The 19,123-nt window shown below is 40.9% G+C and overlaps 1 protein-coding gene across 1 annotated transcript; it reads left to right on the top strand.

Moving 5' to 3' along the window:
* Nucleotides 1–2,049: 2,049 nt before the first annotated feature.
* LOC122003544 lies at nt 2,050–2,790 on the top strand. Its single transcript, XM_042558647.1, has 3 exons — nt 2,050–2,225; nt 2,309–2,364; nt 2,515–2,790. Exons 1-3 carry the CDS (start codon nt 2,072–2,074, stop codon nt 2,626–2,628), a joined length of 324 nt encoding a protein of 107 aa, XP_042414581.1. The 5' UTR covers nt 2,050–2,071; the 3' UTR covers nt 2,629–2,790.
* The last annotated feature ends 16,333 nt before the right edge of the window (nt 2,791–19,123 follow it).

Genomic DNA, 19,123 nt, shown 5'->3' with positions numbered 1-19,123 from the left:
CTGAAAGGTTTACCTTTCCAATTAGATGCTATCTGCACCAGTTGTGCCTGGAAAAACACAAGAACCACTTTGTTTTTCTTCTTGAGAAAGTTTCAACCTTATAATAAATTTAATACTCGTTGTCTGCACTTGCTCTTTATCGCTATATACAAAGATCACTATATATTCCACATGCAAAGATACAAAGATCAGTCTGTGCAAGCTTCACCAGTAGTGGAACCAATTATGATCACTATATATTCCACATGCAATGCATGGAGATTCTCTAAATTGTCTATCCCTTCACAATGATTCAGATTTCTGTATTGGTAGTGGTAGTAGCCATCATGAAATTGAAGAACACATTTATGTTTGGTTTACTAGGAGGGAAAAAAACAGGGAGAGGAATGGGAGGGAGAAGAGAAGGATTTCATTCCCTTTTAGAATTTCCCTTGTAGACAGATATGAGATGCAAGCTATGGCTAAGAAAACCGAATGGAAGCATGTTTTTTCGGTAATGAAAGATGCTGCTAAGATCTTAGGTTCAAATTCTGTCTTAACTGGAGCCAAACAAAGGTACTTTAAGTCTGCATGCTTATTTTCTTCTCTTTCTTCTGGACTTTTTGTACCATCAATGCTATCCAAATCACACCATATCATCTTGTGCAACTAGTTCAATAAAGAACCTGAATCATAAGCTATTTCAAGCTAGGCTTTCAAATTAGAAACTTTAAGAACTGATGGAACATCTGAAGCAGTTGCGGACCCAATCTTTTTGTTTGTATGACATTTTTATGTTTACGACAGTTTGTTAGAAGTGGATCAAGAAACAGAAAATATAAAAAAAATTAACAATAAAAAAACAATCTAGCAACTGAAACAGAAAGAAAGATTCATATCATTATGTAGTCCCTCCTTTTGTAATACCTTGGGCCATATAAAATTAGGTAGGTCAGACACACAAGTGAAAAGTAAGATGGAGTGAAAAGAAACAGTTCCAAAAAATTTCTACATCAATAAGGATCTATTCTTCTCTTTTCTGTTTTTTGGTATTTAGCATGCTAATGATGCACAAATATATAAAGAGGACCACCACCCAGAAGCTACAGAGATGAGTAAGATTCCAATACAAGATCTATGATTAGAGTGGAATGGAAAACATGACAAGAACTACGTCTCTGCTTCCAGTCATCTACAAATGGCAACGTTAAAGCCACGATTCTGTGAAGATGACCAGTTCCTATTACTAATATTTCCTTAATTTATTTCATTACACTTGAGTACTTTCACTTTGTCATGGACTCGGAACCAAGGTGATAAAGGTCGACAGGATATGCTTGTAGATGAAGCCTTCCTCGGTGCATGACACATCTGCACGTATCTTTCTCTTCTGTCTTCTCCAGCAAAGAAAGCCTCCAGTGTCTTCCCAACTATCAATTGATTAGACCTTGGCAATTAGAAAACGACTCGATTAATGCACTCATAGTTTAATGTTCAGATTAAGCCAAAACTCACTAGCATTGAGCCAATCAAGAGGTAATGTTTTCTTAAACCAGTTGGAGAACAAATATAACTCGTCAGATCCATTCATAAAGCTGCACCAACTACCATCTTATAGTATTGATCCCATACTGCAGCTTTCTACATCCCTTTTATACTGGAATATTTCTAAAATTTTCTCAGGATCTTCATGATCCACCAACGTCTGGAATGATGAGCATTTCATGTGCTCAAGCCACATGTTCCTTGGAGGTTCACGCCATTAGATTTCCCTGCATGTATCAAGATATATTTACCTCGCAATAGTACTACTAGTGCTCTTGCTTGCACACCATTTCTTGTGGAGGGGCCACTTCTCCATCACTGCTGCATCCTCTACTTTTTAGGTGAGTGCATGCACTTAGGCCATCCACAGCCCTACCAAACTTTTTCCAGTGTGAACATGTAGAACACAAGCTGATAATTTATGTTGTTCCATATCTTGTGGTGTAGGGCTAGGGATTAAGAAAATGTCAACAAGTTCTGCAAATAAATATTGGACAAAGTTGACTTTAGTTTGTCCCCTTTGCCTTTTGCCACTGTATATAAACACATGAGCACCAGAACTAGTAAAAGTAGTGTCTTGAGAACTTCAATCTGGAAGAAGAAGTATATTTCTCTCATGGATCTAAAGAGCCCTTCGAACCATCTCTTGACACTTCTGCTGCTCACGTTCCTTTTCTCTCTGGATGCTGTTCCCCTTTCAAGTAAAATTAAGGATCTGCGCCTTCTCCTTGTGCTGAGAAGCTATATAGATTGTTGTATATTTATGCATGGTTTAATCTTGCAGGAACTCTTTCACTAAGTAACCAAGATGCAGCAGCAATAACAAAGGTGGCAAATCAGGTCTCTTTCTTCTCTCTTTAATCATCTCAATCTCCCTACATGTTCTCAAATCGAAGCTTCATTCTTATGTTTCTTATCGATCTGTTCAGTTTGAACAATACAGAATTTGTTGAACAAAGTGTAAGTAAGTTTTAATCTTTCTTAGTTCAGATGACCAACCAACAAATGGAAGTTGCTGAAAGGAGGATGGATGTCGAACTCCATGACTACCCCGGTTCAGGTGCAAACAGTCGTCACGATCCTAAGAACCCGGGGAGAAGTTAGATCACTCTCCTAATGAGTAGATTGGAAAGCGAGAGTAACAATTATCATAGCAATATATTGTGACCTGTCTCTATTTGGTGTCTTTTGGCATGTAATGTATCCACTAATGTACTAGCTAGCTAGACTTAATAGTCAATAATCTTGCTTGTGGAGAAGATCAAACATAGTTGTTTTAACTAAACAGGGTCATGCTTAATTTTAAAGAAACTCAGAAAGGATTTTGATAATGCTATCAAGGAACTAGCTAATAACTTAAAGTTTTGGGAGGACACCTTGAACTTGGATATGAACAAGCAAAGCTAAAGAAAAGGTATGAATCAGGAAGATAATTGTGGTGATTATGTTTGTCGTAGTTACTGATTTAATCATGGTTGACTTTAAGCTTTCTGAGATGGGGATTTAGATCATAAGTTCAAAATGACAAAGTAAAGCAATTAATGGTACCTCGATACACTCTGAAAACTAAAGGTATATTGAGTACTCGAGATGAACCCCAAGAAGGAACAGCTAGCCATAGATGTGCCAGAATTATAATTATTTAAGAGAAATTTGTTTTAAAGTGCTATGATATTATTTAATAACTTGTGATTTTACACTAATTAGACCTAATTAGGGTTAACTGTGAGCTGAAATATTACTAAATTACTCATTTTTTAATTAAAAAAATCAATTATCCATCAAATTCTTATTCTAAAATTCTAGATTTATTATCATAAAAATTTCTAATTATTTTTAATATGCATGATACTAAACTATTGTGCTTGGGTTGACTCAGATTGGTTGATATTTATAAATTCTGATCACTTTTGCGCTCTTGAATTTGTAAACTACTCATTTTAGATTCACATCTCTGGCAAAATCTGTTAGGGGGTGAATAGCTCTTCGCGATCATCGTGCTCGTCGTTGCTCGCTTCTTGGGATGATGTGCAGCGGAAATACAAGAAACACAAACAACAACGCTAACTCTAGGGATTTACTTGGTATCCACCTCAAGAAGAGGTGACTAGTCCAAGGATCCACACAATCACGCACCCTCCACTAATAAAACACTCCTTTACGATAACTACCGAAGGCGGAGAAGCCCTACAAGCTCACAGTACAAGAAGAAAGGGAAGGGAAATACAATACAAGCAAAAGCTTACAAGATATGCACAAGAAACCCTAACCCTAGCTTCTTCCTCGCCTCTTGACTTGGACGTGCACCAGCACAAGCCTCCAAGAACCTTCAAGATCTGGCGTGAGAGCTGTGGAGAAGTGGCTGTGAAGTTGCTGTCGAGAAAGAATCGAAGCCGTGGAAGCACTTCTGATAGAATCGCTCGCCAACGGCTAAATACGACGCCAACGGTCGAATCCCAATCGATTGGATTTCTCCCAAGCGATTGGGGAGGCTTTGGATCGATCGACCGATCGATCCAGAGCGCCTCTGTGCTCCTGGGAATTGCCTGGATCGATCGGCCGATCGATCCGGGGCTTATCGCGCGAAGTCGCAGCTCCCAATCAATCGGCCGATCGATTGGAGGCTCCCAATCGATCGGCCGATCGATTGGAGGCTCCCAATCGATCGGCTGATCGATTGGAGGCTCCCAATCGATCGGCCGATCGATTGGAGGCTCCCAATCGATCGGCTGATCGATTGGAGGCTCCCAATCGATCGGCTGATCGATCGATCCACCGGTCGATTGGGAGGAGGCTTGTCGCGGGGACTCACCCAATCGATCAGCCGATCGATTGGGCATGAGCCAATCGATCGGCTGATCGATTCAACTCCTGTTTTTGCCCAAAAATAAGTACAAGGTCCCCTACACCAACATCCGGTCAGTCATGACCTGTTGGTTCATCATGCCTAGCATCCGGTCACCTTTGACCTGCTAGAACTCCCTCACCAAGTGTCCGGTCAATCCCTTGACCCACTTGGACTTCCACCAGATGTCTGGTCAACCTTGACCCATCTGGATTTCCTCGTGCCAAGTATCCGGTCAAACCCTTTGACATACTTGGACTTCCCAACACCAGATGTCTGATCAGTCTTGATCCATTTGGATTTTCACGTGCCAAGTATCCGGTCAATCCCTTTGACCTACTTGGACTTCCCATCTGCCTAGCTTCACTCACTAGGACTTCTCATCTGCCTGGCTTCACTCACCAGGACTTTCCATCTGCCTAGCTTCACTCACTAGGTCTTTCACCTGGCTTCACTCACTAGGATTTCCCAGTCAAGTATCCAGTCAATCCTTGACCTACTTAACTCTCCTTCACAAACTCCCCACATGAACAACTGCACCTGCAATCTCCATGTGTTGTCTACATGTATTGTCAAACATCGAAACTCAAACATCAAGACTCAAGCTTGACCCAATTCAGGCTCAGTCAACCAGGTCAACCTTGACTTAGGGAATATTGCACCAACAATCTCCCCCTTTTTTATGTTTGACAATACCTCCTTTAAGTTAGGCTAATCTCATAGCCTCAACTTCCTTCATGCCAATATGAATGAGGATTTCCTTCATTCTCCTTCTTTTCTAGAGGGCAAACTCCCTCTTAGGTAATGAAGGCTTAACTTAAACCCTACATTCTCCTCCTATTGGCACACATCAAAAACTCTCCCCTGAAGAGTTACCCAACATTGTTTACAACTGCACTCGTTGTTCACAACACAATAACGAAGGTCCCATACCCTTCATTATTCTCAACACTCATCCTTGATAATATATCACTTGGTATATTCACACACGATTCAAATGAAGGTCTCATACCCTTCATTGTCACCAAATGCTCATTCGTGAGCATACACCACATGAATAATGAAGATAACAACTCTCCATTATATTAAATGTCCAACCTTGAGCATTTTCGCTAAAGAAGGTCAACCATCTTCCAAGGTGTATGAAAAATAGATTTTCATGTCCTTAAAGAGTAACTCCTCCTAAAGATATGCACGTAACTTCTGTCATTGCACCAACAATGACTTGGAATCCCTAAGCCTTTAGGAAACCCAAATTTAAAAGTTTTGAAGTTCATTAATTCAATATTGAAACCAAACCTCAACCTAAACCTCTACTTAGTCTCCCTTACCCAATCTGTCCTAGTTTTCATCATGAAAACTCCCCCTATGTGTATACAAATGTGTTTTGAGGGGTAAGGAATGGTTACCTAGACTAAAAATGATTTAGAATGCTGAAATCAAGCTTTCCCATCCAAAATCAGCATCCCCAATCTATTGGAGTTGGGTCCCAATCGATTGAACCTGCTTGAATCGATCCACTGATCGATTCAGCTAGTGTGGATCGATCGGTGGATCGATCCAGTGAGCTTCTGTTTGCAAGAAGCTCACTCTCAATCGATCGGGTGATCGATTGAAGGTCTGAAGTTGTTGAAATTTCATTTCAGTCAACTTCAGAACCCCCTAGAAAATTCTATAAAATTTCAAAAATTATGAAAATCCATGTAGATAATCTTTAGGGTATATATTATCATGGAAAAATAGTTTTCTAAGAAAATACTTCATATTTTCAAAAATTGACACAAACTTGAAAACTTGTAAAAACTTTAGTGTTTTCTTCCAAGTTTGTGCCTAAATATTCAATAATGATTACTATCAAAATATAGCCTTCACCAAGATTTTCCAAAAGTATTTTAAAATCATTTTCAAAACCAATATCCAACCATGTTCCTTGGGCTCAATGCACATGACTTGTATATTAGCTTTCCCAATGATTGGAAGACACATAACTATGTGTTTTGATGAACATAAAACTTAAAAGAATGCACTAGATCAACATCTTGAGTTTTGCTCATCATCCTAACATCTCACTTGTATCTAATGCACACTAAATCACATACAAGTCACCTTATAGGTCTTTGTGAGATGTAAAGCTTGGTTTTGCCCTAATCTAGGGATCATGCATATCTATCTAGGCATTTTGAGATTATGAACATCCACCAAGGATGTTACTTGTTAATGAGTGCCATTTGTCCTTAATTTCAAGGAATTAAACATGATGCATAATTATGTTATGGCATACATCAAAAGAAATAATTTTTAAAAGAAAATTTCCTATAACTACATGATGTATGTATGTCATGACATGATATTTTTTTGTTTTTCATAATAAGGCATGAATGCCAAAATAAACATGATGTCATGACATATGATGGGCAAGCAAAACATGGCGAATTTGTATAAATAAAATACCTAGATTATCTATCTAAGTATTCTTAACCTTAGTTAACTTTAAAAATTTAAACCCTAGATTGCCCACTATTTCCCAAGAAAATGTCAAAATCCAATTTTGACATTTCTTTTACTTTTCCTAATTTGTGCCAATTTAAATTAAGCATATTCCTCAAATTTTGGCACAATTTACTTTTTCAAGAGTAACCCGATAAAATAAGGCTTAGATTTGCCTTTAACTTCCTAAGAACATACCAAACCCCCAACTTGGTAGTTCTTTACACTTGATTTATTGTGCCAATTAAACTTATAACCATTTTTTTTTTAAAATTATGGCACATTTTACTCCATTTTAGGAGTAAATGACTATCCACTTCATTTTTAAAGGTTAATAAAAACCTTGAAAATGCTCTTAGAGTGCCAACTTCATCATGATTGGGTTAACTACCTTTTTAATTAGAATTGACACTCTCTACCCCATCTAAGGGGTAGAGAAAATGCTCCTAGGAACCCAAAATCTATTGGTGCTCCTTGGATGCTCTAGGTACTCACTAGGGATAACTTCCCTAGATACCTTCCTAGTGACCTTGTTAGACTTCTTAGAAGTCTTGGTCACCTTTTCTAGGTCAACTCTAGGGATTTTTTCCCTTGTGACCTTCTTAGTGACTTTCTTAGACTTCTTAGAAGTCTTAGTGATGTTTGTTGCAAAAGTATTTTTGACTTGACCATTTGACCTAGGGTTGGTTCCATAACTATATGGAACTCTATGGTACGAGGGCACATCCTTTTTGGTTTTAGGTTTGTATCCCAAACCCTTATGGCCCTTGGATGACCTTTGTTATCCTAAACCTAGGCTTTGCTCATTTTGCCCTTTTTGGATACTTTCCATCCTTTTTAGGGTCTTTTCCATTTTATCAAGTCTTGACATCAAGACTTGATTTTCTCTCATTAAATCCTTAGATTTTGATTTTTCCTTAAATCCTTGCGCAATTTTATTTTTAGGCTTATAACTAAAATCCTTAGAATTCTTGCCTAAATTTTTATCTACCTTCCTAGACCTAGGTGTGGTAGTTTTAGCATGAAGAGCTACATGTTTTTCCTTAATGCTATCATGCTTCCTATTTTTATGGTAAATAACATTAAAATGATATAAATTAGAACTAGCATGCTTTTTACCATTATTTAAAAGGGTAGGCTCAACAAATGATACCTTGCGTTTTACCTTGGAGGCTCCCCTTGAGTTGTGCTTCCTCCTTGAGTTTTGACCGGTTTCTTCCCCTTGGGACATTGACTCCGATAGTATCCCTTTTTATTGCAAGAAAAACACACAATGTGCTCCTTGCTCTTCTTTGTTCCGGGAGCGGTCTCCTTGGGCTTCTCCTTGCCCTTTGGTGCCACTTGACCCTTTTTCTTGGCCAATTTAGGGCACTTGCTTTTGTAGTACCCATGTCCCCTACATTCAAAACATATGATATGATTTTTATTTTTAATTAACACATTTATACCTTCACATGTAAGGATGACACATGATTCTCCATTTGATGTTTCTTGATTTTTGGAGGATGCATCTGTTGGTTGCTACTCGGAAAACCTATAGGTTCCACTGTACAAAAATTTTGTACAAAGGTCTGAACCTTTTCCTAGCTACCATGTGTTCTTTTAAATTAAATTTTGGATCGCCTGCGGAACTTAACACGTTTGATCCAAAACTTAATCTATTTGTTCTTTTAGGTTTTGACTTGGATCTCCTGCGGAACTTAACACGTTCGACCCAAGTCTCCTTAAGTTATTAATTCCATTAAATATTAATTTCCATAATTAGTTCCCAGTACTGACGTGGCGAGGCACATGGCCTTCTTGGATATGAGAGCAACCACCACCGACTAGACAAAACCTTTTATAGAAAGATAATATTTAATTTCCTAAAATAACTTTAGGTTAACCAAAGAGAACAATCAAATCACAAGGAAAAGAAAAAATAAAAGAACACAACTTCGAAAAAACATATTCGAAATTCTAGAACGTAAGCCTCTTGTATTTGGTATTATTTCCATAAATAACTAGCATGATGCGGAAAGAAAAAAATTACTAGTTATACCTTGTAGAAAAAACCTCTTGATCTTCTACCGTATTCCTCTTCTAACCTCGAACGTTGTGTGAGCAACGATCTTCCGAGATGAGAAACCACCAACCACCTTCTTCTCCTCCAAGCAAGGTTCGGCCACAAAGGAAAAACTTCACCAAGGAGGAAAACCAAAATACTAACCAAGCTCCAAGAGATGCTAGCTTTCTCTCCTTCTTCTTCTTCTTCTCCGAGTAGTATCCGGCCACCACAAGAGCTCCAATGGAAGAGAAGGGTTCGGCCACCACAAGAGGAAGAGAGGGAGAGGATGGCCGGCCACACCAAGGAACAAAAGAGGGAGAGGAATAATAGATGTTGTGTCTCATGAAGGCACCCTCACTCCTTCTTTTATATTCCTTGGCCTAGGCAAATTAGGAAATTTAATTACAATAAAATTTCCTCAATTTCCTTGACATGATTTAATTGAGAAAAATAAAATAAAATTTCCCAAATTACAATCTCATGGCCGGCCACATCATTGGAGAACAAATTGGACAAGTTTTAATCAACAATTCAAACTTCCTAATTTGTTTCCGGAAATTTTAAAAAATAAAATTTCTCTTTAAAATCTCTTCATGGTTGATAAAAGGAAATTTCTATAATTTTAATTTTATCAACATGTGAATAATTTTTAAAGAGAAAATAAAACATCTCTCCAATCTACAAATAAGGAAAGAGATCTAATCTCTTTCTTTAATCTTTTGTAGATCTTTTTACAAGAGAGATATTTTAATTTTAATTCTCTTTAAATTATATCTTCCACATAATAATAAAAATTAAAATTAAATTTCTCTTTTAATTTAATTTGGCCGGCCCTACTAGCTTGGGTTCAAGCTAGGGCCGGCCACCCAATTTTATACCTAGGCCGGCCCTAGCTTGTTCCCAAGCTAGCTTGGCCGGCCCATATTGGGTGGGTATAGGTGGGTATAGAACTCTATAAATAAGAGGCTACGATAGGGACCGAGAGGAGGAATTGGTTTTGGTCTCCCGATAAAATTAAGCATCCCGTGTTCGCCCCGAACACACAACTTAATTTTATCAATGATAATTCATTCCACTAGAGAACTATCATTGAACTACCGCACCAATCCCAAATTACATTTTTGGGCTCCTTCTTATTATGAGTGTGTTAGTCTCCCTGTGTTTAAGATATCGAATGTCCACTAATTAAGTGAGTTACTGACAACTCATTTAATTAATATCTAAATCCAAGAGTAGTACCACTCAACCTTATTATCATGTCGGACTAAGTCCACCTGTAGGGTTTAACATGACAATCTTTATGAGCTCCTCTTGAGGACATTATCAACCTAGTATCTCTAGGACACAGTTTCCTTTTATAATCAACAACACACACTATAAGTGATACCATTTCCCAACTTATCGGGTTTATTGATTCATCGAACTAAATCTCACCCATTGATAAATTAAAGAAATAAATATCAAACATATGTGCTTGTTATTATATTAGGATTAAGAGCACACACTTCCATAATAACTGAGGTCTTTGTTTCTTTATAAAGTCAGTATAAAAGAAACGACCTCTAATGGTCCTACTCAATACACTCTGAGTGTACTAGTGTAATTATATAGTCAAGATAAACTAATACCTAATTACACTACGACCTTCTAATGGTTTGTTCCTTTCCATTTTAGTCGTGAGCTACTGTTTATAATTTATAAGGTACTGATAACATCATCTTCTGCATGTGACACCACATACTATGTTATCTACAATATAAATTATATGAACAACTACAAACAAATATAGACAATTGACCAAATGTGATTCTTTATTCATAATGAATGTTTACAAAGCTTAGGCTTTCAGTATACACTCCAACAGCATCGTCTTCTTCTCCATTTGACCCGGATGTAGAAGCTTCTCCTTCTTCTTAATCCGGCGTCACCAAAAGTTGCTCCCCCTCAATCCTAGAGGTGGAGGCTTCTTCATCTTCATCTTGTATATGGAACAAAGAGTATGCTCCCTCTTTGTCCTTTTCATTGTATTCCTTTGAAGATGAGACTTCTTCTTCGGAAGTTGAGCATCTCTCAACTTCGGAATTTTCCTCCTCTTGGTCTTTCTCCAATGAGTCACCCTCTTTGAATTTTTCTTGGATTGGTACAGTGGAGGGTTCTTCATGAAGCTTGACCAACTTGCTCCATAGCTCTTTGACATCCTCAAATTCTCCAATTTGAGCCAATATATTGCTTGGCAACAAATTGACCAAAAGCTTGGTCACTTTATCATTTGCCTCGCTCCTTTGAATTTACTCTTGACTCCATTTGCTCTTCTTGAGGATCTTGCCCTTTGAACTTGTTGGAGCTTTGAAGCCTTCCATTAGAGCAAATCATTGCTCTATCTCCATCATAATAAAATTCTCGATCCTTGATTTCCAAGAATCGAAGCTTGTAGATACATATGGTAGAGGCACCCTTGTTTCAAATCCAAGGCCATCTTGGAATTCCATCTTGAAGTTGAGCTTTTTGAATTCTTTGACTTAATGAATTTGCTTCAACTTCTTCACCCTCTAGCTTTGTTGCCCCTTCCGGCGATGATTCCGGTGAAGAGCGGCCTCGCTCTGATACCACTTGTTAGGGTCGAAATGTAGCTAGAGGGGGGGTGAATAGCTCTTCGCGATCGTCGTGCTCGTCGTTGCTCGCTTCTTGGGATAATGTGCAGCGGAAATACAAGAAACACAAACAACAACGCTAACTCTAGGGATTTACTTGGTATCCACCTCAAGAAGAGGTGACTAGTCCAAGGATCCACACACTCACGTACCCTCCACTAATAAAACACTCCTTTACGGTAACTACCGAAGGCGGAGATGCCCTATAAGCTCACAGTACAAGAAGAAAGGGAAGGGAAATACAATACAAGCAAAAGCTTACTAGATATGCACAAGAAACCCTAACCCTAGCTTCTTCCTCGCCTCTTGACTTGGACGTGCACCAGCACAAGCCTCTAAGAACCTTCAAGATCTGGCGTGAAAGCTGTGGAGAAGTGGCTGTGAAGTTACTGTCGAGAAAGAATCGAAGCCGTGGATGCACTTCCGAGAGAATCGCTCGCCAACGGCTAAATACGACACCAACATTCGAATCCCAATCAATTGGATTGCTCCCAATCGGTTGGGGAGACTTTGGATCGATCGACCGATCGATCCAGAGTGCCTCTGTGCTCCTGGAAATTGCCTGGATCGATCGGCCGATCGATCCAGGGCTTATCGCGCGAAGTCGCAGCTCCCAATCAATCGACCGATCGATTGGAGGCTCCCAATCGATCAGCTGATCGATTGGGAGGCTTTCTGTTCGCGCGACACTTCTGCCCAATCGATCCACTGATCGATTGGGAGGAGGCTTGTCGCGGGGACTCACCCAATTGATCAGCAGATCAATTGAGCATGAGCCAATCGATCGGCTGATCGATTCAGCTCCTGTTTTTGCCCAAAAACAAGTACAAGGTCCCCTACACCAATATCCGGTCAACTATGACCTATTGGTTCATCATGCCTATTATCCTGTCACCTTTGACCTGCTAGGACTCCCTCACCAAGTGTCCAGTCAATCCCTTGACCCACTTGGACTTCCACCAGATGTCTGGTCAACCTTGACCCATCTGAATTTTCTCGTGCCAAGTATCTGGTCAAACCCTTTGACCTACTTGGACTTCCCAACACCAGATGTCCGATCAGCCTTGATCCATCTGGATTTCACGTGTCAAGTATCCAGTCAATCCCTTTGACCTACCTGGACTTCCCATCTGCCTAGCTTCACTCACTAGGACTTCTCATCTGTCTGGCTTCACTCACCAGGACTTTCCATCTGCCTAGCTTCACTCACTAGGTCTTTCACCTGACTTCACTCACCAGGATTTCCCAGTCAAGTATCCAGTCAATCCTTGACCTACTTGACTCTCCTTCATAAACTCCCCACATGAACAAATGCACCTACAATCTCCATGTGTTATCTACATGTATTGTCAAAAATCGAAACCCAAACATCAAGACTCAAACTTGACCCAATTCAGGCTCAGTCAACCAGGTCAACCTTGACCTAGAGAATATTGCACCAACAAAAGCAAGCCTTCAATAAATATTTAAGTTTCTCAAATATCCAATTGATCAGACATTGAAAAGAGGGCTTGATCAAGACTTTCCTCTTGTTTATATACCAATTACATTTATGTTTTGATGTGTGATATTGTCTTTTATCGATGTGCTTGATCATTGATACAGGTTGTTACGAATAGATCTAGATATAATGTGGTAGTTAAAGTCAAGGAAATATGATAGTCAAAGTCAAGATAAAGCGGTGGTCCAAGTCAAGAGGAGGTAGCAGTCAGAGGATCACTCTCAACAAGGCATAGTTTTTCGGCCAATGCTAAGGCCCTTAGTACAAGGGCATCCGACCAATAGGTCAATCAGACCAAAGGAGCCTAATGCTCTCCGCCTATAGTAAGACACTTACTTATACCCGACCAGCCATTGTCGATCCGGGTTCAAGAGAATCTCGATCGACACAAGGCCGACCAAGAATAATATTCGAACAGGATTTGAGAACCTAGTGTCCGCTCTAGGTGCCTAGTATACAGTAGGTTGATCTTACAACCGATTAAACATATGAGTTTTTACTGTTCATTCTCCAGTCCTCCTGTATATGGGCGACCAGATATACAACTAACTAGAGTTATAAGGCTCAGTATCCTTATCTTCACCGAGAAAACATACAAGGCAAATTTCAAAAGAAACATAACTGGATTTCCAGAGCTCAAATATCACTTCAGGACAAGCCTCATAGTATAAGGATGATCAACGAAAAATACTGGTCGGACCTCTCGAGACTTAGTTCCCCATTATTCAGAAATAAGTATCCCTGCATATGGTCGGTCGGTCTTAAGAACCGTTCGAACGTAAGGGACTTGGTTTCCCATTAATTCATAATCAGACCTTCAACATTACACAACATATATCCGAATGGTCTTAAGGGTCGAACGTCTTACCATACTCAGTACTATGTTTTTATATACACACCCAGTTGGCTAAATATCCGGTTGGGATATTTTCGAGGGACCACATTGACAGAGAATCATAACAGTCTATCAAATAATAACAACCACTTATCAGACAATATTCTTCTGTTATTACATGGGCATTCAATAGAACCTTCCTCGAAGGTAACTTTACATTTTTCATTAGCTAACACTTTATGATAGTATATTCCTTCAACAACCTCATTAATGACATCAGTTATAAAAAGGGTGCACACGAATAATGGAAGATTCTTCAGACGGTGATTGTACGCCTCCCAGGATAAATATTCCTTTACTCGATAATTTCTGACACTTGATATTCTCTGCCACCTCATGATTACTGAGGTTATTAAAGGTGATATATAAAGAGGGGCCTCTCAGTTGCCAAGGGACACTTTGGAACATATTTTTACTATACACACGCTCTGCTACACATCTATTGTTTGATTTTCTGCTCAGACATTACACTGACATGAGCATGGAGGACCTTCGCTAGGGACCCCTTCCCTAGTTTTTGGCACTGACGTTTGTTTTCTCTCTCGAGTATGCGCAGGAAAGATTTTTGCTCCCGTTCATAGTCCCTGCTCCAATCTAAAGTCTTCGTTCAGTTAACCTCACCACCACCTGCCCCACGCGTCATCTCTCCAACTTTCAAACAAGATCATATTTGATGCAGTCTGTAGGAATATTCGCCTGAATATGAAACATTAGGATGGAAGAAGCTAGATGATTCACCACTATCACCTTAATGCAAGAGGAGTTAGAAATGTTGATCATTGCCTGAGCATAAAAACTGATGCAGCAACTGGTGGTACTTTGCCGCATGACCCCGCTGTGTTAATAACATGCCCTCATACTGAGCGAGGGTGGGAGGTCCAACGAAGCGCCAACCAATTCCTTAGGCAGTTGGTTTGGTGTCGTCATATGTTTCACCAATCAACATACCATTCGTGCCCTAATCGCCTGCGTATTACCAGGCGCTATTTTGCACGTCGCTGGAGTATATGGGATGAGAGGAGCGACCCTAAGGATTGTCTTTTGCAGATGCAGCCACTTGAGATTTATACAAAGGAAAATCCTTGATGGCTGGAATCTCTCCTAAATGAATTAGTACGTCGTTCTGCCAAGGGGTGTTGGACGACAAATTACCAAAACACTACCGTCCCTTGGCGATAGGGGAATATACAGGGTCCACAGACTCAGAGGACCATCTCTTGAAGTTTGAAAATGCCGCCCTCCTTCATCAATATACAGACGATGTAAAATGCCGAGTGTTTCTCATTACACTCTTTGGTTCAGCACAGAGGTGGTTGAAGCGACTGCCACCTGAATCCATATATAGTTTCAAAATTTTCCACAAGGCTTTCCTTCACCATTTCGCTAGCAGTCTCCATTACCACAAGACCCCCTTGAGTCTCTTTTCGCTCAAGCAGGGACCCAAGGAAATGCTCCTGATTTACATCAAAAAGTTCAATCAGGTGGCTATGGATGTTCCCTCAACCACCTCGGAGATTTTGGTGAGCATCTTTTCCTAAGGGCTCACCGACAATGATTTCTTTAGCTCTCTCATCAGGAGGTCGCTCAGAAATTTTGACCATCTAATTAGCCAAGCAACCGAATATATTAATGTGGAGGAAGTACAGTCCACTCGGAAGAAGGAAGTCTTTGTGCTGGCTCCAGCCTCTGCCATAGAGCACCGAGTGCCTCCACCGCCTCTCCCACATAAAAGGCCTTGAGTAGGTCCTCCCCTGCGTTATCCAGAACCTTGGCCTCAAGCTATGCAACATGTGGAGGCGGGGCGGGTGGAGTGCCCTGAACCCCTTAGATGGGCTCCACCCAGATTCTGTACATACCACCGCTTGGTGACTCACGATACCTAGGATTGTTATCATTACAATTGTGAGAATTACCAGGTCAGTAATCATGGATATCACTAGCGTTCGCCGTCTCCCAACTGCCGACAATATCAGCAGCCTAATGGTCCACCTAGGAGAGATTATCAGAGTGTCGATTGGCGCCAAAGGATGCCTCGGCGGTAGGAAGATCGGGCTTAGGCCTCGCTCGAGTTCAACAGGAGCAACCCTCAATGTGGCAAGAAGAAAGCCACAACAATATCACCCAAGGAGATATTTGCATGATTGCCAGAGGCCCGACCAACGGGGATTCCAACCCGGTGAGTAAGTCGCATGCCCGACAATTGGAGATCCACGCGGTTGACTGCAGCTAAGAGCAGGCACAAGGGGCCTAGATTAACTTTGGTCCTAAGGATTTATAGGGGGTCGAAATATCCCATGATGATACTTTAATAATTAAGGTGGTTATAGCAAATTATAACATCCATCGACTTTTATTGACACATGCAACTCTGTCAATATCATCTTTAAACAAGTATTTGAGCAGCTTCAGATAGAGCCGAGCGAGCTTTAGCCCATGGTGACCCCTCTTGTATGGCTTCACGGGCAATGAAGTATAGTCGCTCAGCTAAATAAAATTAGTCATATCCTTAGGGGAGAAGCTCCTAATGTGGACACACCAATCGACTTTTATAGTTTTGAACGTGCCCTCCGCATACAACGTCATTTTGGGCTGACTATTTCTAAATGAATTCAGGGCGATCATCTCTACCTTCTTCAAAAAAAATAAAATTCTCTATGGATGACCAAGTCAAGGAAGTTAAAGGAAACCAACTGATAGCACGTAAGTGCTATGTTGACATAATAAAGACCGAAGCCAATACCACCTCGAAGATCCAGCGGATGGAGGTCAATACCATCTGTGAGGTGCCTCCTACACTTGTTTATGAGGAGAAAGAGGAGGTACAGATTCAACCTGGTCGATCGAAAGTAACTACCCAGATAGCTGCTGACCTGACTCTAAAGTTTAAAGCAGAGCTGATCGTGTGTCTCATGCGCAATAATGATGTTTTCGCCTAGACGCCTAAGGAATCAAAGGCCTTTAACCAACAGTCATGGAGCACACACTCCACGTCTACTCGGACGCTCGACCAGTCAAGTAAAAGAAGAGGGACTTTGGAGCTAACCAGAATAAAATTATCCAGGTTGAAGTGGACAAGCTACTGGAGGTCGGCTACATTCGTGAAGTATAATTCCTGAGTTGGTTGGCCAACGTGGTCCTGGTGTCTAAGTCAGGGAATAAGTGGCGAGTCTACATTAACTTCAGATATCTCAACAAGGTGTGCCCTAAAGATTATTATCCTTTATCGCACAATAACCAGATGGTGGACTAAACTTCTGGTTGTGAACTTATATGCATGTTAGATGCATACCAAGCCTACCATCAACTCTCGCTCACCAAAGACGACCAGGAAAAGATTAGCTTCATAATTGCTGAAAGAAATTATTGTTATAATATTATGTCGTTCAGACTAAAGAATGCAAAAGTTACTTACCAACGTCTCGTGAACAAAATATTCTGGAAGTAGATCGGACGGAACATGGAGGTGTATGTGGACGATATTCTTATCAAGTCCCTCTGAGCGAGATTTGTGCACTAATATAGAAGAAATCTGCTAGACTTTAAGGCAGTATGGACTGAAGCTCAACCATATCAAATGTTTGTTCGGAGAAAAAAAATGAGCTTTTCCTGGGTTATATTATGACTGAGCGAGAAATCAAAACCAACACGGACAAAGTACAGACTCTTCAAGACATGCCTCCCCGGCATAATTTGAAGGAAGCACAAAGATTGATCGGCTGAATCACAACATTATCTCGGTTCATCTCATGATCAGATCAGAGCTTTGCCCTTGTCTGGAAGAAAGTAAAGCCGGTCGGTGACGTTGGCAAGCTGGAGGCTCCTTGGGCGGACCCCTTCAAAGTCATCGAGAAGCTCCGCTCGGGTGCTTATTATTTGGAGGATGAAGACGGACGGCGGCTGGACCGACCATGGAGCGCGAATCATCTCCAGCCGTACCGAGCTGGATGAGAGGTGCGCTAAATGTAATTTTATATATGTTTTGGTCATCCATGTCCTTGTAATGTAGGAAGCAAAATGATAAAAGATGGCAAATATCTTCGCCGAACGGAAGTGTTAAAATTAGCCTTAAAGGCCGTCGAGCACCGACGTTAAAAATCGAGAGTCGGGCCGGCGACTATAAACCCTCCGAACGGAAGACCGTCGAGCTCCGACGTTAAAAATCGAGAGTCGGGCCGGCGACTATAAACCCTCCGAGCGGAAGACCGTCGAGCTCCGACGTTAAAAATCGAGAGTCGGGCCGGTGACTATAAACCCTCCGAGCGGAAGACCGTCGAGCTCCGACATTAAAAATCGAGAGTCGAGCCGGCAACTATAAACCCTCCGAGCTGAAGACCGTCGAGCTCTGACGTTAAAAATTGAGAGTCGGGCTGGCGACTATAAACCCTCCGAGCGGAAGACCATCGAGCTCCGACGTTAAAAATCGAGAGTCGAGCCGGCGACTATAAACCCTCCGAGCGGAAGACCGTCGAGATCCGACGTTAAAAATTGAGAGTCGAGCCGGCGACTATAAACCCTCCGAGCGGAAGACCGTCGAGCTCCGACGTTAAATATCGAGAGTCGAGCCGGCGACTATAAACCCTTCGAGCGGAAGATCATCGAGCTCCGACGTTAAAAATCGAGAGTCGAGCCAGCGACTATAAATCCTCCGGCCGGACGAAGGCAATATAGAGAGGACTTGTGAGCAAGTACCCAAAAGTACTCGCTGTCAACACCCTTCGACTGTCTATACTCGCCGATCGGCCAAGTACCCAAAAGTACTTAGTCAACATCCAGCGAACATCCTCTTCTGTCGAAACAAGATATATTCATCTGAGCGGACTAGCTACGCAAAATACTTCGTAAAAATCCCTTTCGAACACAAGAAAGGTGACAGGAAAGGCGAGTAACGAGGAGAATTAAGGAAATACAAACGGTAGTTGGAAATCCGAGCGGCCAGCATACATACTGATTTATAAGTGAAAAAGCAAGCGGAAGGATAGCATTTAAGGCATTAAGGCCGAGCGCCTGAATTACAAAAAAGTGATCGTTTTTAGCTGAGCGGCTAGATTACATATAAACTTCTATTCTAAATACTCGTAGAGATCCTTCGGGATGTTGTTGAGGAGTGTTGCCTGGTCCTGAGCGGGGATAACGGCGGAATCGGGAAGTTGCCCTTTGGACTTCAAATATTCTG

Source organism: Zingiber officinale, chromosome 7B (genome assembly GCF_018446385.1).
Source record: "Zingiber officinale cultivar Zhangliang chromosome 7B, Zo_v1.1, whole genome shotgun sequence".
In the NCBI taxonomy this organism is placed as follows: Eukaryota; Viridiplantae; Streptophyta; class Magnoliopsida; order Zingiberales; family Zingiberaceae; genus Zingiber; species Zingiber officinale.
Note: the sequence above shows the minus strand (reverse complement) of the source record. Positions and strands in the feature narration are given on the sequence as shown.